General features: G+C 36.5%; 1 protein-coding gene across 50 annotated transcripts in view; it reads right to left on the bottom strand.

The window, feature by feature from the left end:
* Window positions 1–22,864, bottom strand: part of RIMS2 (regulating synaptic membrane exocytosis 2) — a 752,291-nt gene that overhangs the window by 289,655 nt on the left and 439,772 nt on the right. For all 50 annotated transcript variants that reach the window (XM_055348803.2, XM_031014115.3, XM_055348807.2 and 47 more), the window contains 2 exons: window positions 19,439–19,592; window positions 1,281–1,349 (listed from right to left, as the gene is read on the bottom strand). In XM_055348803.2, the coding sequence (XP_055204778.1) occupies window positions 1,281–1,349; window positions 19,439–19,592 (223 nt within the window). The remainder of the gene's footprint in view (window positions 1–1,280; window positions 1,350–19,438; window positions 19,593–22,864) is intronic.

Here is a 22,864-nt window from a genome sequence, read left to right as displayed (position 1 = left end):
ATGAATCCAGAGTAAGCACTTTGAGTGGGGTAGGGTTTCTAAACACAATTCTGTAGTGCCAGAAAATTATTCCAGAGACCATTAACCCAAATAAATGAAAAATATACAACTTTTTCAAAAGATGCAACTCCTTTTATAGGAGGGAAAAACTTAAAATGATCGTATTAAATAAAGAAATATTTCTGTGATCTTGAAAACAGAAAATGAAAGGACAGAAACATCCAAAAATGGCATCAAGATGAACGATCTGAATGGAAAGAATTTGGAAGAAGAAAACCTAATGGACTAGATATTTACAAAAGATAAGAAATGGAATAGTCAAATAACAAAGGAATAGAATACAAATAGAAAAAAAATTTAATGATCTCCAAGAAAGCGATCATGAGAAATATTTCTCAGAACTACTTTATGAGTTTTAGCTCTTCTAAACCACAATACATGAAAAGTATTTTTGTAGTCTTATATTGTTCACCCTTAGTACAAAGAAAGGGAAAAAATAATCATTGAGTTTTTAAAAAGTGGTACACTGATAAAGGCATGCTAACTGACTCTTAACAAAAATTGGCAAAAAAAATATTGTTATCAATCACTAATGCAACTGTGGCATGCCTTGCATACATTTTGTTTAGAGTAAAATTAGTCATAATTATGAAATCTATTAGGTTATTTAACCTTCAAAAGGAATAGAATACTTTATTTTACAATATTAAAGGTATTACATGTAAACATTGTCATCAGAACTTGCAGAAAAGATATATACTTACCTAAAATATTAAACCACTGGATAAGTTTCTAACTTTAAAATGAGGCAAATATTTTAAACTACAATACTATAATTTCAAAACGTAGCTGTACATGATACTTCATATAAAAACAATTTTAAAGTTTCAAAAACTCCCATTTAAACATTTGATATATTTAGATATGGTGGTTACATAAAAAAGATTTCATCTTTTTTCCACCATATTAGTGCAGTATAAAAAAGTCTGATTATGCAAGAACTCCTCCAATTTACTGTAAAATCCTTATTATTGTCTTAAAATAGAAAATGTATTGACATCTACTTATCTGGCATCTTTCAAGACTATCCAATCTAATTGGTACAGGTGTTCCAGCAATTGGGATTACTCATGGGTTTAAGTTGTCATAGGTTGCCATAGGCTGTTTTCGAGGGTGAGGAGACGAGTTATATCTTTCTCTTTTATTTATTTACTTTTATGGTAAATGATGATGAATTGCACTCCCTTTTTAATACTATAAAATAATTCTAAAATTCTTACCTGATACTACACCAATTCCATCATCACAGTCATAGTCAGAGACTTCACTATCACTTATTCTCTTTGACCCTATAAAGTAAACAATAGCAATAATTAAAAATTCTCATTCTCTAAGGAAGAAAATTCCTCAAACACCTGAAAAACAAATGAAAATATTCTGAGTGAATCAGTTAATAACAAAAAATATGTACAGAAGAAAAGTCCTTATGAGCTTTTTGTCATTTATTTTCACATGCATTTCATGACGTGAGGATATGGGTGATGAGGAGTTAACAATTTATACAATTATTATTCTGGAGATGTATAAGATAAAGTTCCTAAATGGTTTAAAGCTTAAAATAACATTAAATACTAAATAATATGTGTAAGTTATCCAACACTGATAAAATCTATTAGAAAATAGATAAGTCAAGTTAATTTTAGATGCTTATGGATAAAGACACTTAAGACCAGATAAATTTCAAAACACAATGTGTTATATTCAAACGCATTAATGTGTCTTTTTCTAATATGCATCACCAATACATTGAATATAGTCAGTTCCTTATTTTTCATGCTCATGGAGAGAAAGTATAATTCAGAAAAGCAAACTCCATTAAGACATCTTAAATATCCTTTTTAAAAATACTATGTAGTTTAGCTATTTGTCTATTGCTTTGAAAAGACAATAAGAAAAAAGTCATCCACAATGCTAATACATCAAAATTGTGAGTTTTGTTATGTTTTCTAAGAAATAGACTAGGAAAGGCACTCATAGTTATTACAATTCAAGAGCACCATGTTTGTGGTTTTCCTCACATAACAAATCGATAGCAAAATTTTTAAATGTGAATCTTACTGTGGCAAAAATAGCATCAAATTGAATCAACCAGAGCTTTGAGGACTAAAGTAGATTGTGACTACACACTTATATATGAAATTATTGCATATAAAAACAAACGTTGTTATTTGTTTTTAATTTGTTTTCACCTCCATGTGTTTCAGGAAGACACACCCTACACAACAGAATTCTTTATTAGTCTTGCTAGCGGTCTATCAATTTTGTCGATCTTTTAAAAAAAACCAGCTCCTGGATTCATTAATTTCTTGAAGGATTTTTTGTGTCTCTATCTCCTTCAGTTCTGCTCTGATCTTAGCTATTTCTTGCCTTCTGCTAGCTTTTGAATGTGTTTGCTCTTGCTTCTCTAGTTCTTTTAATTGTGATGTTAGGGTGTCAATTTTAGATCTTTTCTGCTTTCTCTTGTGGGCATTTAGTGCTATAAATTTCCCTCTACACACTGCTTTAAAGACAGAAATATAATTTAAGCCTCAGTGAGGAAGCCAAAGGTACAATTCTGTAATATGTTAGATGATAGGGAAGAGGGTGCTTCTCAAATTGCAAAATTGTATATGGTTTGGAAGAAAAGGTAGAGATACACGGTGGCTCACGCCTGTAATCCTAGCACTTTGGGAAGCTGAGGCGGGCAGACTGACTGAGCTTAGGCATTCGAGACCAGCCTGGGCAACATAGTAAGACCCCATCTCTACTAAAATACAAAAAAATAAAAAAAGAAAAAAAATATTAGTCAGGCATGGCGGCGTGCACCTGTAGTCCCAGCTACTAGGGAGGTTGAGGCAGGAGGCGGAGGTTGCAGTGAGCCAAGATCACGCCACTGCACTACAGCCTGGGTGACAGAGTGCGATTCCATCTCAAAAAAAAAAAATTACTCTTTTAGGTATGCATGTTAATATTTCAAAAGTAACCACTAAAACAATAGAGATTAAAAGCAGACAGAAAGCAGAGTATAAAAATAGTAATAACATGTCCCTATTTATGATACAAAAAAGAAAAAATAATAATCCATATACATTTGTCTGTGTGTGCATTTTTGAGATATTGTCACTATAATTGTAATTTTGCAATTTCTCCTTTCACTTCCTTCTGGTTTTTAATACAGGTGTGATAAAACCAAAGTCTAGGATTTTAGATGCTTCTCTGATCCTGATAAATACCCTTTTTGAATCTTCTCCCAGACCTGAGCTAAGCACACCTGGAGATTCATGACAAGGACATCAGTTGCAGTTGCTTCTGTAGATGGCCCACAAAATCAGGGTGCAAGGGGATGAGAGATAAACACAGGTTCCAGTTTGTCTGCATGGGTTCTAGTTTTCTTTGATTTTCCTTTTTGGATGCGTTTTTCCTAACCAGTCTATCCTTCTGTCCCACAGAGACTTCCAGAATCACTACTATATGAACAGGCAACAGACTTTCACAGACTTTTTCACTAGCTCCTCTTCGTGGACTTTGGCAAGTGACTTTTCTCAGACTCCTCAACGATTGTCTTACAACCTTCCTAAAACAATTCCCAGTTTCTCCCACCACTTTGTAAAGTTTAATCTTTAAAATAAATATTTTATTTGGTAGTACCTCAGCACTAAATGCTTTGGCTTCCTCACTGAGGCTTAAATTATATTTCAGTCATTAATCCACCTAGAGTTTACTTTTTTGTACATGGTGCAAGAAAAAGATCAAGTTCTATTTTCTTTTCTTTATGAATAGCATTTTTTCAAGCTCATTTATTCTTTTTTAAACTTTTATTTTAGGTTTGAAGGTATATGTGAAGGTTTGTTACATAGGTGAACTCGTGTCCCGAGAGTTTGTTTTACAGAATATTTCATCACCCAGGTATTAAGCTCAGTATCTAAGTTATGTTTTCTGCTCCTTTCTATCCTCCCACCCTCCACCCTCAAGTACACCCCAGGGTCTGTTGTTCCTTTCCTTGTGCTCATGAGTTATCTTTATTTAGCTCCCACTTTCAAGTGAGAACATGTGGTATTTGGTCTTCTGTTCCTGCATTAGTTTGCTAAGTATAATGGCCTTACAGTTCCATCCATGTTCCTGCTAAAGACATGATGTTGTTCTTTTTTATGGCGTCATAGTATTCTATGGTGTATATGTACCACATTTTCTTTATCCAATCTGTCATTGATGGGCATCTAGGTTAATTCCATGTCTTTGCTATTGTGAATAGTGCTACAAAGAACATTCACATGCATGTGTCATTATGGCAGAATGATTTATATTCACCTGGGAATATACCCAGTAATGGGATTGCTGGGTCAAATGGTAGTTCTACATTTAGCTCTATGAGGAATCACCATACTGCTTTCCACAACAGTTGAACTAATTTACACTCCCACCAACAATGTGTTAAGTGTTCCCTTTTCTCCACAACCTTGCCAGCATCTGTTATTCTTTGACTTTTTAATGATAGCCATTTTGTCTGGTGTGTGATGGTATCTCATTGTAGTTTTGATTTGCATTGCCCTAATGATTAGTGATATTGAGCTTATTTTATATGCTTGTTGGCCGCATGCATGTCTTCTTTTTTTATTATTACACTTCAAGTTCTGGGGTACATGTGAACAACGTGCAGGTTTGTTACATAGGTATACACATGCCATGGTGGTTTGTGGCATCCATCAAACAATCAACTACATAAGGTATTTCTCCTAATGCTATCCCTCCTCTAGCCCCTCACTCCCCAACAGGCCCCGCTGTGTGCGGTTCCCCTCCCTATGTCTATGTGTTCTCAATGTTTAACTCCCAGTTATGAGTGAGAACATGCGGTGTTTCATTTTCTGTTCTTGTGTTAGTTTACCAAGAATGACGGTTTCCAGTGCCATCCATGTCCCTGCAAAGGACATGAACTCATCCTTTTTTATGGCTGCATAGTATTCCATGGTGTGTATGTGCCACATTTTCTTTATCCAGTCTATCATTGATGAGCATTTGGGTTGGTTCCAAGTCTTTGCTACTGTGAACAGTGCTGCAATAAACATACATGTACATGTGTCCTTACATTAGAATGATTCATAATCCTTTGGGTATATAACCAGTAATGGGATTGCTGGGTCAAGTGGTATTTCTAGTTCTAGATCCTTGACGAATTGTCACACTGTCTTCCACAATGGTTGCACTAATTTACACTCCCACGAACAGTGTAAAAGCGTTCCTATTTCTCGATATCCTCTCCAGCATCTGTTATTTCCTTACTTTTTAATGATCGCCATTCTAACTGGCATGAGATGGTACCTTACTGTGGTTTTGATTTACATTTCCCTAATTGCCAGTGAAAATGAGTTTTTTTCATATGTTTGTTGGCCACATAAATGTATTCTTTTGATAAGTGTCTGTTTATATCCTTCCTCCACTTTTTGATGCATTTGTTTGTTTTTTTTCTTGTAAATCTGTTTAAGTTCTTTGTAGATTCTGGATATTAGCCCTTTGACAAATGGACAGATTGCAAAAGTTTTCTCCCATTCTGTAGGTTGCCTGTTCACTCTGATGATAGCTTCTTTTGCTGTGCAGAAGCCCTTTAGCTTAATCAGATCCTATTTGTCTATTTTGGCTTTTGTTGCCATTGCTTTTGGTGTTTTAGTCATGAAGTCTTTGCCCATGCCAATGTCCTGAATGGTATTGTGTAGGTTTTATTCTAGGGCTTTTATGGTTTTAGGTCTTATGTTTTAGTCTTTAATCCATCTTGAGTTAATTTTTGTATAAGGTGTCAGGAAAGGATCTAGTTTCAGCTTTCTGCATATGGCTAGCCACTTTTCCCAACACTATTTATTATATAGGGAATCCTTTCCCCATTGCTTGTTTTTGTCAGGTTTGTCAAAGATCAGATGGTTGTAGATGTGTGGCATTATTTCTGAGGTTTCTGTTCTGTCCCATTGGTCTATATATCTGTTTTGGTACCAGTGCCATGCTGTTTTGGTTACTGTAGCCCTGCAGTATAGTTTGAAGTCAGGTAGCGTGATGCCTCCAGCTTTGTTCTTTCTGCTTAGGATTGTCTGGGCTATGTGGGCTCTTTTTTGGTTCCACATGAAATTTAAAGTAGTTTTTTCCAATTCTCTGAAGAAAGTCAATGGTAGCTTGATTGGAATAGCATTAAATGTATAAATTACTTTGGGCAGTATGGCCATTTTGAGTTTTGATTCTTCCTATCCATGAGCATGGAATGTTTTTCCATTTGTCTGTGTCCTCTCTTACTTCCTTGAGCAGTGGTTTGTAGTTCTCCTTGAAGAGGTCCTTCACATCCCTTGTAAGTTGGATTCCTAGGTATCTTTTTTCTCTTTGTAGCAATTGTGAATGGGATTTCACTCATGATTTGGCTCTATGTTTGTCTGTTATTAGCGTATAGGAATGCTTGTGATTTTTGCACATTGATTTTGTATCCTGAGACTTTGCTGAAGTTGCTTATTAGCTTAAGGAAATTTTGGGCTGACACGATGGGGTTTTCTAAATACACAATCATGTCATCTGCAAACAGAGATAATCTGACTTCTCTTTTTCCTACTTGAGTACCCTTTGTTTCTTTCTCTTGCCTGATTGCCCTGGCCAGAACTTCCAATACTACGTTGAATAGGAGTGGTGAGAGAGGGCATCCTTGTCTTGTGCCAGTTTTCAAAGGGAATGCTTCCAGTTTTTGCCCATTCAGTATGATATTGGCTGTGGGTTTGTCACAAATTGCTTGTATTATTTTGAGATATGTTCCATCAGTGCCCAGTTTATGGAGACTTTTTAGCATGAAGGGGTGTTGAATTTTGTTTAAGGCCTTTTCTGCATCTATTGATATAATCATGTGATTTTTATCATTGGTTCTGTTTATGTGATGGATTATGTTTATTGATATGTGTATGTTGAACCAGCCTTGAATCCCATGGATGAATCCAAAGTGATTGTGGTGGACAACCTTCTTGATGTGCTGGTGGATTCAGTTTGTCAGTATTTTACTGAGGATTTTCGCATCGATGTTCATCAGGGATATTGGCCTGAAATTGTCTTTTTTTGTTGTGTCTCTGCCAGGTTTTGTTATCAGGATGATGCTAGCCCCATAAAATGAGTTAAGGAGGATTCCCTCTTTTTCTACTGTTTGGGGTAGTTTCAGAAGGAATGGTACCAGCTCCTCTTTGTACCTCTGGTAGAATTTGGCTGTGAATCCATTTGGTCCTGGACTTTTTTTGATTGGTAGGCTATTAATGACTGCCTCAATTTCAGAACTTGTTATTGGTCTATTCAGGGATTTGACTTCTTCTAGGTTAGTCTTGGGAGGGTGTATGTGCCCAGGAATTTATCCATTTATTCTAGATTTTCTAGTTTGTTTGCATTGAGGTGTTTATAGTATTCTCTGATGGTACTTTGTATTTCTGTGGGATTGGTAGTGATATCCCCTTTATCATTTTTTACTGCATCTATTTTATTCTTCTCTATTTTCTTCTTTATTAGTCTGGCTAGTGGTCTATTTTGTTTGTCTTTTCAAAAAACCAGCTCCTGGATTTGTTGATTTTTTTGAATGTTTTTTCGTGTCTCTGTCTCCTTCAGTTCTGCTCTGATCTCAGTTATTTCTTGTCTTCTGCTAGCTTTTGGATTTGTTTGCTCTTGCTTCTCTAGTTCTTTTAATTGCGATGTTAGGGTGTAAATTTTAGATCTTTCCTGCTTTCTCTTGTGGGCATGTAGTGCTATAAATTTCCCTCTACACACTGCTTTAAAGGTGTCTCCGAAATTCTGGTACGTTGTGTCTTTGTTCTCACTGGTTTCAAAGAACATCTTTATTTCTGCCTTCATTTCATTATTTACCCAGTAGTCATTCAGGAGCAGGTTGTTCAGTTTCCATGTAGTTGTGTGGTTTTGAGTGAGTTTCTTAATCCTGAGTTCTAATTTGATTGCACTGTGGTCTGAGAGACTGTTTGTTATGATTTCCGTTCTCTTGCATTTGCTGAGGAGTGTTTTACTTCCAATTAAGTGGTCAATTTTAGAATAAGTGTGATGTGGTGCTGAGAAGAATGTATATTCTGTTGATGTGGTGTGGAGAGTTCTGTAGATGTCTATTAGGCCACTTGGTCGGAGCTGGGTTCAAGTCCTGAATATCCTTGTTAATTTTCTGTCTCGTTGATCTGTCTAATGTTGACAGTGGGGTGTTAAAGTCTCCCACTATTATTGTGTGGGAGTATAAGTCTCTGTGTAGGTCTCTAAGTACTTACTTTATGAATCTGGGTGCTCCGGTATTGGATGCATATATTTTTAGAATAGTTAGCTCTTCTTGTTGCATTGAACCCTTTACCATTATGTAATGGCCTTCTTTGTCTCTTTTGATCTTTGTTGGTTTAACGTCTGTTTCATCAGAGACTAGGATTGCAACCCCTGCTTTTTTTTTTTGCTTTCCATCTGCTTGGTAGATCTTCCTCCATCCCTTTATTTTGAGCCTATATGTGTCTCTGCACATGAGATGGGTGTCCTGAATACAGCACACTGATGGGTCTTGACTCTTTATCCAATTTGCCAGTCTGTGTCTTTTAATTGGGGCATTTAGCCTGTTTTACATTTAAGGTTAATATTGTTATGTGTGAATTTGATCCTGCCATTATGACCCTAATGGGTTATCTTGCCCGTGAGTTTATGCAGTTTCTTCATAATGTCGATGGTCTTTACAATTTGGTGTGTTTTTACAGTGGCTGTATCGGTTGTTCCTTTCCATGTTTAGTGCTTCCTTCAGGAGCTCTCGTAGGACAGGCCTGGTGGTGACAAAATCTCTCAGCATTTCCTTGTCTGCAAAGGATTTTATTTCTGCTTCACTTATGAAGCTTAGTTTGGCTGGATATGAAAATCTGGGTTGAAAAATCTTTTCTTTAAGAATGTTGAATATTGGCCCCCACTCTCTTCTGGCTTGCAGGGTTTCTGCCGAGATAGCCACTGTTACTCTGATGGGCTTCCCTTTGTAGGTAACTCGCCCTTTCTCTCTGGCTGCCCTTAACAGTTTTTCCTTCATTTCAACCTTGGTGAATCTGATGATTATGTGTCTTGGGGTTGCTCTTCTCAAGGAGTATCTTTGTGATGTTGTTTGTATTTCCTGAATTTGAATGTTGGCCTGCCTTGCTAGGCTGGGGAAGTTCTCCTGGATAATATCCTGAAGAGTGTTTTCCAACTTGGTTCTATTCTCCCCGTCACTTTCAGGTACACCAATCAAACATAGATTTGGTCTTTTAACATCGTCCCATACTTCTTGGAGTCTTTGTTCATTTTTCACTCTTTTTCCTCTAATCTTGTTTTATTTCATTGAGTTGATCTTCAGTCTCTGATATCCTTTCTTCCACTTGATCAATTCAGCTAATCATACTCATGTATGCTTCACAAAATGCTCATGATGTGTTTTTCAGCTCCATCAGGTCATTTATGTTCTTCTCTAAACTGGTTATTCTAGTTAGCAATTCGTCTAACCTTTTTTCAAGGTTCTTAGCTTCCTTGCAGTGGGCGAGGACATGTTCCTTTAGCTTGGAGGAGTTTGTTATTACCCACTTTCTGAAGTCGACTTCTGTCAATTCGTCAAACTCATTCTCTATCCAGTTTAGTTCCCTTGCTGGCAAGGAGTTGTGATCCTTTGAAGGAGAAGAAGCGTTCTGGTTTTTGGAATTTTCAGCCTTTTTGCACTGGTTTCTCCCCATCTTCATGGATTTATCTATCTTTGGTCTTTGAAGTCAGTGACCTTCAGATGGGGTCTCTGAGTGGACGTCCTTTTTGTTGATGTTAATACTATTCCTTTCTGTTTGTTGGTTTCCTTCCAACAGTCAGGCTCCTCTGCTGCAGGTCTGCTGGAGTTTGCTAGAGGTCTGCTCCAAACCCTGTTTGCCTGGGTGTCACCAGCAGAGGCTGCAGATCAGCGAAGATTGCTGCCTGTTCCTTCCTCTGGAAGCTTTGTCCCAGAGGGGCACCCACCAGATGCCAGCCAGAGTTCTCCTGTATGATGTGTCTGTCAGCTCCTACTGGGAGGTGTCTCCTAGTCAGGATACACGGGGGTCAGGGACCCACTTGAGGAAGCAGTCTGTCCCTTATCAGAGCTCAAACACTGTGCTGGGAGATCTGCTGCTCTCTTCAGAGCTGAGCTGCCAGGCAGGAACGTTTAAGTCTGCTGAAGCTGTGCCCCCAACCGCTCCTTCCCCCAGGTGCTCTGTCCCTGGGAGGTGAAGGTTTTATCCGTAAGTCCCTGACTGGGGCTGCTGCCTTTTTTTCAGAGATGCCCTTCCCAGGGAGGAGGGAATCTGCGGAAGCAGTCTGGCCACAGTGGCCTTGCTGAGCTGTGGTAGGCTCCACCCAGTTCAAACTTCCTGGCCGCTTTGTTTACACTGTGAGGTCGAAACCGCCTACTCAAGGCTCAGCAATGGTGGATGCAACTCCCCACACCAAGCTCAAGCGTCCCAGGTAGAGCTCAGACTGCTGTGCAAGCAGCAAGAATTTCAAGACACTGTATCTTAGCTTGCTGGGCTCCATTGAGGTGGGATCCGCCAAGCCAGACCACTTGGCTCCCTGGCTTCAGCCCACTTTCCAGGAGAGTGAATGGTTCTGTCTTGCTGGCATTCTGGGTGCCACTGGGGTATGAAAAGCAAAACTCCTGTGGCTAGCTCAGTGTCTGCCCAAATGGCTACCTAGTTTTGTGCTGGAAACCCAGGGCCCTGGTAGCATGGGCACCGCAGTGAATCTCCTGGTCTGCGGGATGTGAAGACCATGGGAAAAGCGCAGTATCTGGGACAGAGTCCAAGGTACAGTCCCTAACGGGTTCCCTTGGCTGGGAAAGGGAGTTCTCCAACCCCTTGCACTTCCCGGGTGAGGCAACGCCCCACCCTGCTTTGGTTTGCCCACCTTAGGCTGCACCCACTTCCAAGCAGTCCCAATGAGATGAACTGGGTACCTCAGTTGGAAATGCAGAAATCACCCGCCTTCTGCGTCGATCTCACTGGGAGCTGCAAACCAGAGGTGTTCCTATTCGGTCATCTTGCCAGCAATTGTGCCAGTTTTCAAGGGAAATGCTTCCAGCTTTTGCCCATTCACTATGAAGTTGGCTATGGGTTTGTCATAGGTGGCTCTCATTATTTTGAAGTATGTTCCTTCAATGCCTAGTTTATTGAGAGTTTTAAACATGAAGAAACGTGGAATGTTATTGAAAGCCACTTCTGCATCTATTGAAATGATTATGTGATTTTTGTATTTAGTTTTGATTATGTGATGAATCACATTTATTGATTTGTGCATGTTGAACCAATCTTGCATCCTAGGGATAAAGACTACTTGATCGTGGTGAATTGACTTTTTGATGTGGCACTGTATTTTTCAATTTTCAATTGTTTATTGCTGGTACATAGAAATAATTGATATTGTATCTTGATCTTATATCCAGTAACCTTGATAGATTCACTTCTTAGAATAGTTTTTGTATAGATCCCATCTGACTTTCTATATGAATGAACATGTATGCAAATAAGCACCCTTTTACTTCTTTTTCAATCTGGATGCATTTGATTTTTCCTGCCTTATGATACAAGCTAGAATCACAATTACAACTTTCAATAACAGCTGGGAGGGCAGACATAATTTCTCATTTGTGACCTTGGGAGGAAAGAATGCAGTCTTTTACCAATATGATTTAGCTGTAGGGTTTGATACATGTTCTTTATTGGATTGAGGAAGTTCCTTTCTATCCTACTTTGCTTAGGGTCTTTTACAGGGATGAACATTGGATTTTATCAAATGCTCTTTCTTGAGATGATCTCTGGAGATTATGATATAATTTTTTTCTTTTTTAGTTTAATATGGTGAGTGACATTCTGTTTTTCAAATGTTAAACACTGCATCCGTGGTATAAAAAACATTTGGTCAGGATATATTATCCCTTTTATGTATTGTGGATTCAATTTTCTGTATTTTTATTTTGCGAAATATTTCTAAATTTAATATGCTAAATTTGCTAAAATTTTCATGAGGTTTATTGGTCTGCAGATTTCTTTTAATATGTTAGTTGTTGGTATTAGAGTAATGTTTGTTTCATAAAATGAGCTGGATGGTATTCCCAACATTATAATATTCTGCAAGAGTTTGTAAAGAATTGGTATTTTGTCACCCTTACATGTTAGGCAGACTTCATTGATAAAGTCATCTGGGCCTGAAATTTTTTTTGAGGGAAAATTTTTAGCTACAAATTCCATTTCTCAAATAGATATTGGGCTACTCAAGTTATTTCTTTCTTCTTGGGAGAGACTCAAGTTTGTGTGTTTCAAGGAAATTTTCTATTTCACCTAGGTTGTCAAATGTATTTGCATCAAGTTATTCACAATTTTCCCTTACTGTCTTTTTAATATTTGTAGAATGTGTACTGATATCACCTTTTTCCAGATATTGATAATTTGTCTTCTTTCTTTGCTGATCATTTTGCCTAAAGGCTTATCAATTATATTGATAATTTCATAGATCCAACCTTTGGTTCGATTTACTTTCTCAGTTGACCTTCTGTCTTTATTTCACTTATTTCTATTTTGACTTTTATTCCCTTTCTTCTACTTAATTTGAGTCTATTTTGTTCTTCTTTTTGACGTTTGTTAAGGTGAAAACATGTCACTGATTTGAGATTTTTTTGGTATTAATAATATATGTCTTTAATGCTAAACATTTCCCTACTGTTCTGCTTTAGTTGTATCCCATGAATTTCGATATATTAGGTGTTCATTTCATTCAGTTCAAAATAATTTTTAATTTCCTGTTTAACTTCTCCTTTGATTCATGGCTATTTAGAAGTGTTATTTCATTTATAAATATTTCAAGCTTGTCCAGAGATTTTCTGTTATTGATTTCTAATTTATTTCTATCGTGATCAGATAACAAACTTTGACTTGAGTACTTTTAAACTTATCGATACTTGTTTGGGCAGGACTAAGGTCTACCTTAGTGAATGTTCTCAATGAACTTGGAGAGAAGGTGTTTTCTGACTTGTAGAATGTTTTGTAAATGTCAGATAAAACCTTCAAGCCTTCTATTTGTTCTATAAACATTGACAGCGGAGTACTAAAATCTCTTACTGTAATTGAGATTGTATCTATTCTGTAGTTTTATTACTGCATTTTCTTTTCTCTTCTCTTCTCCCTTTCCTTCCCTTTCCCTTTTTTTTTTTTTTTTTGACAGAGTCTCACTCTGTTGCCCAGGCTGGAGTGTAGTGGTGTGATCATGGCTCACTGCAGCCTCGACCTCCCAGGCTCAAGCCATCTTACCACCTCATCCTCTCAAGTAGCTGGAACTGCAGGTGCATGCCACTGAACCCGGCTAATTATTTTTTTTTTTTTGTAAAAATGGGGTCTCATTATGTTATCCAGGTTGGTCTCGAACTCTCGGGCTCAATCAATTCTCCCACCTCAGCCTCCCAAAGAGGCTGAGATTACAGGTGTGAGCCATCATGCCTGGCTTTGACTAAAATTGAGGTATAATTTATATAACATAAATATTTGTTTTAAGTATACAGTTCAGAAATTTTCAGTAAATTCCAAAATTTGTGTATACACCACTACAATCTAATGTTGGAATATCTCCTTCACCCCCAAAAGATTGCTCACACCCATTTTCAGTCAGTGTCTATTGCTACTTCCAGCCAACTGCTAACTTAATCTGTCTCAATAGATTTGTCACTTCTATATATGTTATATAAGTAGAATCATAGAACACATGGCCTTTTGCACGTATCACCTTTCATTCAGCATTTAGCATAATATTTTTGAGGTTTGACTATATTGTAGTATGTAGCCGTATCTTCTTTCTTGTTATATATAGTAATCAATTGTGAGGATATACCACATTTTATTATCCATTCACCGGTTGATGAATATTTGGACTATTTCTACCTTTTAATCATTGTGAATAATGCTGCTGTGAACATTCACGTACAAGTCTTTCAGTGAACATTCACTTTCATTTCTCTTGAAGGTGAATTAGTGGTCATACGGTAAATTTATTTTTAACTTTTTAACAAAGACCAAACTGTTTTCCAAAGTGGCTGTACCATTTCACATTTACATCAGCAAATGGATGAGGGTTCCAATTTCTCCACATTCTTGCAAAAATTTGTTATCATCTTTCTTTTTTATTACATTCATTCTAGTGGGTGTTAAGTAATGTAATTGTGGCATAACTTGCATTTCACTAATAACTAACGATGTTGGGCATCTTTTCATGGCCTTATTTGTGATCCATATATTTTAATCTTTCAAATAACTATCAAGTATTTGCCCACTTTTTGACAGCACTATTATCTTATTATTATTATTGCATTTTAAGGGCTCCTTATATATCATGGATGCAAGTCCTCTGTCAAATATATGACTCACAAATAAACATTATGTGCTGTATAATGATGTTTCAGTAAACAACTAACTGTATATAAGATAGCGGTCCCATACAATTATGATGGAGCTGAAAAATTCCCTATTGATGTCATAGCCATCACAATGTCACAGTATAATTACTTTTTTTTAATAAATAAAGTGTAGCCTAAGTGTTCGATGTTTATAAAGTCTACTGTAGTATACAGTAATGTCCTAGGCCTTTGCATTAACTTACCAAGTTGCTCATTGACTCACCCTGAACAACTTCCAGTCCTGCAAGCTCCACTCATGATAAGTACCCTATTCACGTATATCATTTTTTAATCTTTTATACCATATTTTGACTGTACCTTTTCTATATTTACATACGTTTAGATAAACAAATACTTACCATTGCGTTACAATTGCTTATAGTATTCAGCACAGTAACATGCTCGTAGAGGTTTGTAGCCTACAAGCAACAGATTATAACACATTGCTGAGGTGTATAGTAGGCTACACCACCTAGGCTTGTGTAAGTGCACACTATGATGTTCATACAATGAAGACAATGTTTAATGGCACATTTCTCAGAAAGTAACCTGGTCATTAGCTGCCACATGACTGTATTTTCTCCCAGCCTGAGGCTTTAAAAAAATCTTCTTAATGATGTCTTGAAAAGCAAATATTTTAAATTTTGATGCAGTCCAATGTATTATTTTTTATTGATCAAGCTTTTGGTGGTGTTTTGGGGAAAACTCTGCCTAACCCAAAGGAATGAAGATTTTTCTCCTATGTTTTCTTTGAAGACTTTTATAGTCTTAACTCTTACAGCTGGGTCTATTATCCATTTTAAGTTAATTTTTGTGTATAGTGTGAGGTCAGGTCTAAATTAACTATTTTGTATGTGGATATTAAATTGTTACAGCATTATTAGTAAAAAGACAACAACAACAACAACAAAAACCTATTCCCCCCCATTGATTTGCTTTGGATCCTTTGTTGAGAATCAACTGACCATGAATATAATTTTTAATTCTAAATTAGGTTCAATTTATCTATAGGTCTATCATTATGCCAGTATTACACCACTGCAATTACTGTAGCTGTACAGTAAGTATGGAAATGAGGAAATATACATCTTCCAGATTTGTTTTGGCTGCTCTGGATCTTATACTTTCTCATACAAAGGCTAGAATCTGCTTACTAATTTCAGCAAAATATCCTGCTTAGATTTTGATAGGAATTGGGTTTAATCTGTAGACTAATTGGGGAAGAGCTACCATCTTAATAATACTGGGTGTTCTAATTCATGCATGTGGAATACATCTCCATTTATTTATATCTCTTTTTCATTTCTCTGAACAATGTTTTGTGATTTCTTATTGTACAAGTTTGAACTTCTTTTGTAAAATTTAATTCATTCTTTTTTTGTTGTTGTTTTGTTTTTGTTTTTCATTTGTTTGTTTTGAGATGGAGTCTCGCTCTCTCACCCAGGCTGGAGTGCAGTGGCATGATTTTGGCTCACTGCAACTTCTGCCTCCCAAGTTCAAGCGATTATCCTGCTTCAGCTTCCTGAGTAGCTGTGATTACAGGCGCCTGCCACCACGCCTGGCTAATTTTTCTACTGTTAGTAGAGATGGGGTTTCACCATGGTGGCCAGGCTGGTCTCAAACTCCTGACTTCAAGTGATCTGCCTGCCTCAGCCTCCCAAAGTGCTGGGATTACAGGCATGAGCCACTGCACCTGGTCAAAAATGTTTTCTTAATTTCAGTATTAAAATGTTAATGGATAGATTCTAGTATATTGTTCATGTATCTCGGGACCTTGCTGTCCTTGTTTATTAGTTCTAGTAGTTTTTGTGTGGGTTCTTTAGAATTTTCTACATATAGAATCATGTCATCTGTGAATAAACGCAGTTTCTCTCTCTTCTCCCTCACCATTCTGAATGCCTTTTATGTATTTTTCTTGCCTGACTGTCCTAACTACAATCTCTAGTGCACTGCTGAATAGAAGTGATAAGAACAGACATCCTTTCCTAGTTATCAATATTAGACGGAAACCATTTATTACCATGAAATATGGTTTGTCATCTAAAGGGTGTTCATAGATGGTCTTCATCAGAAAGTTCTCTTCTATGCCTACTTTGTGGAGGGTTCTCTTCTAGGCCTACTGTGTTCTCTTCTACGACCATTCACTTTTTTTTTTTTAACTGTGAATGAGCATTGAATTCTGCCAAAGCTTTATCTTCATATTTTCATATATTCATGTGGTTTTTGTTCTTTTTTCTGTTAATATGTTGAATTATATTAATTGACTTTTGGATAATAAATCAACTTTACATTACTAGGATAAATCCCTTTTGGTTATGGTGTATAATCTTTTGTATACACGGTTGGATTCGATTTATTAATAGTTTGTTGAAGATGTCTGTGTGTATGTTCATGAGGAATATTGGTCTGTAGTTTTCTTTTCTTTTAATGTGTTTGTCTGACTTTGGTATGAGGAAAATACTGGCCTTATAGAATGATTTGGTGGGTATTCCCTTTCTCTTTCTTATCAAGGAATTTGAGAAACATTAGTGTTTCTTTTCTTAGGTTTAAAAGAATTCAAGAGTGAAGCCTAGGTTTTTCTTTGTGGGAAGATTTTTTCATTATCAATTCATTAATTCAGCTTCTTTACTTATTACAGGTTTATTCAGATTTTTAGCTTTTTATGGATCAGTTTCTGTAATGTTGTTTAACTTTTTGGCATAGAGTTGTTCATTGTATTCCTATGTAATTCCCCAAAGGGGAATTACACACTTTTAATGATAACTGTTCATCTGTATGTTCTATCAAATATGATCACGATCTTTGAAATATGATACATATACTTAAAATTAAATGCAATATTTATCCACTGGATGAAGAAAAACCCTTAAGGAGGTTCTTGTCATTAAAGGAGTTTATAACATATTAGTAGATTTATTTATTCATATTCTGACTTGTACCTTCCATTATGACTAATACATCCTATTAGCCTAATTAGCCAAAGGTAATGTTGTTTTTAGCTTTCTGTCTATTCATAAATGTTATTTCCTAGTTTTTGTTTCTTTCTTTTATGTGTATGTACATGTTTTTACTTATCTTCAGGCTTACATATCATTAATAAATTATTTATTAGAGGTTAGTTGATAGTGACAAGACTGACATGGTACTACATGCAGCCATTATATTACCCATGGGTAAGTTTAATACTATTACTAAGTACCAGAAAGATCATATGGGGATGTGAAAATATTAAAAGCTACAAGATAAATTATAATAATTGCATGAAAATCCATGACACATACAGCTAACCAGTACTCTAATCTCATTGTTTCTCATATCCACTATCCCTAAGTAGTGTGGGGAAAAAAATGAAAAATGTTGGTAGATTTAAGCGTTTCAGGTATTCAGAGTCCTCAATCTATTACCTATTGCAATAAAAACTGAAGGCCAATCCCGAATGAAAAGAAGATGCTGGCAAGTGTTAGCAGCCTATAAACTTTAAGAATTAGTACATAAAATATATTAGGTTGGTACATACAGTAGTAATCATCATGTAGTAACCCGCCATCCTACACTGTAATTCAGAGAGAAAGCACTGAATAGATACAATGGTCACAAAGAATAAAATTAATTTACATACAATTCATTGTAACGTAATTATTACAACAAAGGATGTCGTAATGGCATTTGAAAATAGAAGTGTATGAGTGTTTACTATGTGGGGAGGCTGAAAGACGTTGACACTGTAGAATTAGTGCTCAATTAATACCATCCAAAGGTACAAGACTGTATTAAGTGGAAATAAAATTCCAGTAATTAGAGAGGTTATTTTAAAAAGGAGTGAAAATAATTCTCTAGGCTTTCCTATGACTACTAAGTATCCCATAAGATCAATCCTTACCTCTAATTCTCTACTAATCAAGCAGCCTTCTAACATATATAATGTATTCAGCAGAAGGGTGTGATCCATATACACAATACTCATTTGTTAAGTTGCCAGCTATACTTCCCATGATTAATAAATGACATGGCATTTGTGCTTATAAATTTATACTTCTAAAATTTGGTTAATGTCAATCAGTCCTGCAGCACTTGACAAAATGTTGCTAAAACTGGAGCATGCTGTCTCCGTAAAGATATAACTACCCCATGAATACTATGCAAAACAGTATGCATACACCTCAGTCTCCAATAGTAGATTCATTAGAAAAATAATGACCTGAGTTTTAGGGGCGAAAAGCCTAAAATGTCATTATTCAATCTGGAAAATATTTCTGAGTTTATTTTAAGCATCTATGGAGTGATGTAATTCTATTTCATATTTCAGACTGTAAAATCCACGGCAAAATGTGCAGGTAGATGATAATAACAATAGTAATAATAACATCAGTTTATATTATTGAGACTAATTAATTCTTATAACTACCCTGAAATGCAGGTATTACTATTTCCCTTTTATAAACAAAGAAAGTGAGGCATAGAGAGAGGATCTGCCACAAGACATACAGTTCTAAAGTGTAAGAATTAATATTTAAACTCAGGGTAGTCTGGAATTAAAGTTCATGGTTTCAAGCACTATAGTATACTTGGTATACTACATATTCATAAAATACCTAGAATAATAAAGGAGGAAATGATAATTTTGTGTATACAACTATGTGGCTAAACTCATATTAGCCATCTTATTCCTATATTTAGGATTCTAAGCACTAAGATTTAAATGTAAATATGCTTATTTGGTGTCATATCATCCAAAATACAAATATAAACCACTTCAACATTGTGATAGGTGAATGCTATGGGTACAACCTTATTTTAGTGTTTCAAACAATTCAAAAGCTTCAATAATAGCTATGGAAACACTAACAAATGACTATTAATATTCACAAAGATATCTTCAAGTTCTGTATCACATACATTACTCAAGATTAGGAAAATACAACAAAAATATGAAAGAATTTTAGTAAAACTTACTTTGCAACCTCCGTGTTGGGCTCTCTCCATGGAGCTGTCTTCGTGGCATATAAGGAGAAGGGTGGGGAAGTGGCAATGAAGAGACATCATGCGTCTGAAGTTTGTACCAATGTGGCTCATCATCTAATAATGCTGTTTCTAATTCAATTAAAATCTACAAACCCAAGAGACAAAGGACGGTTATAATATACCAATAATAAAGAAATTATGTTAAATGGTCCTATAACTTTTGTAGTAATAATTATAATAGTAATGCTATTACATGAAAAACAGGTCATTTAGACGTTGCAAAATTGTCAATATGTTCTTGACAAAAAATACACTTTTATAACTTCTTAGTGATCTAATAGTTTTAAATATCTAAGACATTTATTTTGTTGACCCTTGACTACCCACTACTAGAGTCTATCAAATTTACCATTACAAAAATAACACTTTTCATTTTAAATGACTGTAATAATAACTAATATTTGTATATCATTTTAGAATTTAAAAAGCATTTTTATTTAGAGTCAACCTAAATGGCCATCAGTGATGACTGGATAAAGAAAATATGGTACATATACACCATGGAATACTAAGCAGCCATAAAAAAGAACAAGATCATGTTCTTTGCAGGGACATGGATGGAGATGGAGGCCATTATCCTTAGCAAACTAATGTGTGAACAGAAAACCAAATACCACGCATTCTCACTTTTAAGTGGGAGCTAAATGATGAGAAACACATGGACCCACAGAGGCAAATAACACGTACTGGGGGCCTATCAGAGGGTAGAGGGTAGGAGGAGGGAAAGTATCAGGAAAAATACTAATTGGTATTAGGCTTAATACCTCGGTAATGAAATAATCTGCACAACAAACCCCATGAAACATGTTTACCCATGTAACAAACCTCCACATGTATCCCTGAACTTAAAAGTTAAAAAAAATTAACTCTTACAATTGAAGTGCCTACTGTGTATTAAGAACCGTGCCATATTCTCTGTCACAATTATTAAAAAATTACTAGCTTTGTCTTATTGTTTAATTTTCATAAGCAAAAGTACCAAGGCTAACAAAGGTTAAAAGAACTTGTCTAAGGTCATACCAGCTTGTAAGTGAAAGAGGTGTAAACTGAATCAGCCTGTCTTATTCAAAATTCTGTATTTATCATACTATCCTGCTAAAGATTTAAAACAAGAAAAGAAAAAAACAAGAACGGATTTTAAGTATGAACCATATTATAATATAAATTTTATAATAGGAATATTTTTAAAATTTACCCAAAATATAAATCTGTAGAAATGAATGTCTATTTTTTTTAGGAGGTTGTGCAAGTGACAGTGTTTGTGCTTTGTGTTTACAAGAACTGCCACATAAAGATAAATTACTATTTATCTAAGGGAGGTAAAGAAGCAATACAGCCAAGTTAATATTTCATTCTTTATTTTTTGTTTTTGAGACAGGGTCTTGCTATGTCACCCAGGCTGGAGTGCAGGGGTGCAATCATAGCTAACTGCAGCCTCAAACTCCTAGGGTAAAGCAATTCTCCCACCTCAGCCTCCTGAGTAGCTGGGACTACTGTATGCACCACCATGCCTGGCTAATTTCTTTTTTTACTTATTTTTACACATGGGGTTCTTGCTATGTTACCCAGGCTGGTCTTGGACTCCTGGTCTCAAGCTATCCCCCTGTCTCCGCTTCCCAAAGGATTGGTATTACAAGTGTGAGCCACCATGCCTGGAGTTGTTTCATTCTTCCTAAATTTTCTCTAGTCATTTTCAAAATTATAGGTACTGTGTTCGAAAGGATTAGAAACACACAATACAACACACTTATTTAATTCTCATATTAACCCTGAGTTGCATATTAGTATTATTCCTACTTGGCTGAAGAAGAAACTGAAGCACAGATGGGTTAAATAACTTGTTCAAAGACACAAGGCTAAGAAGTGGTAGTGCCAGGAATATAAACCCAGGCAGCTAGCCCCAGAATCTCTGCTCCTAACAACAGTGTGACCCTTCCTCCCAAAGGTCACACAAGGGATTTTAGCTTTTTTTTTTTTTTTTTTTTTTTGAGATGGAGTCTCACTCTGTCGCCCAGGCTGGAGTGCAGTGGCGCGATCCTGGCTCACTGCAAGCTCCGCCTCCCAGGCTCAAGTGATTCTCTTGCCTCAGACTCCCAGGTAGTTGGAATTACAGGAGCCCACCACTGTGCCCAGCTAATTTTTGTATTTTTAGTAGAGACAGGGTTTTGCCACGCTGGTCAGGCTGGTCTCAAACTCCTGACCTCAGGTGATCTGCCCCCCTCGGCCTCCCAAAGTGCTGGAAATACAGAAGGGTTTTTAGTTTTACCACTCTTTGGTTCCTTAGCTGACAACATTCACTTCAATATTTCTACAGATTGTTGTTTTTCCCATGAGATTACCATTTAATTTACTCAGAAAAAAAAAACTGATATAGTTTGGTTGTGTTCCCACCCAAATCTCATCTTGAATTTTAACTCCCACAATACCCTTGTGTCATGGGAGAGACCCAGTGGGAGGTAATTGAATAATGGAGGTGGGTCTTTCTCGTGCTGCTCTCGTCATAATGAATAAATCTCACAAGATCTGATTGTTTTATAGAGGAGTTCTCCTGCACAAGTTCTCTCTCTTGGATGGCCTGCTGCCATCCATGTAAGACATGACTTGCTCCTCCTTGCCTTCCACCATGACTGTGAGGCCTCCCCAGTCGTGTGGAACTGTAAGTCCGTTTAAACTCTTTTTCTTCCCAGTCTCGAGAATGTCTTTATCAGCAGCATGAAAACGAACTAATACAATAAATTGGTACCAGTACAGTAAGACACTGCTAAAAAAAATACCTGAAAATGTGGAAGTGCTTTGGAACTGGGTAATGGGCAGGGGTTCGAACAGTTTGGAGGGCTCAGAAGACAGGAAAATGTAGGAAAGTTTGGAACTTCCTAGAGACTTATTGAATGACTTTGCCCAAAATGCTGATAGCTATATGGACAATAAAGTCCAGGCTGAGGTATTCTCATATGGAAAGGAGGAATTTTTTGGGAACTGCAGCAAAGGTGATTCTTGTTATGTTTTAGCAAAGAGACTGGTGGCACTTTACCCCTGCCCTAGAGATTTGTGGAATTTTGAACTTGAGGGAGATGATTTAGGCTATCTGGTGGAACAAATGTTGAAGCAGCAAAGCATTCAAGATGTGACTTGGGTTCTGTTAAAGGCATTTAGTTTTATAAGGGAAGCAGAGCATAAAAGTTTGGAAAACTTGTATCCTGACAATGCGATAGAAAAGAAAATCCCATTTTCTGAGGAAAAATTCAAGCCAGCTGCAGAAATTTGCATAAGTAATGAGGGGCCAAATGTTAATCGCCTATCCGCAATGGGGAAAATGTCTCCAGGGCATGTCAGAGGTCTTCACGGCAGCCCCTCCCA

The sequence above is a fragment of the Gorilla gorilla genome, chromosome 7, assembly GCF_029281585.2.
Source record: "Gorilla gorilla gorilla isolate KB3781 chromosome 7, NHGRI_mGorGor1-v2.1_pri, whole genome shotgun sequence".
Taxonomy (NCBI): Eukaryota; Metazoa; Chordata; class Mammalia; order Primates; family Hominidae; genus Gorilla; species Gorilla gorilla.
The sequence above is the reverse complement of the archived record's forward strand: the minus strand, read 5'-3'. Positions and strand labels throughout refer to the sequence as shown.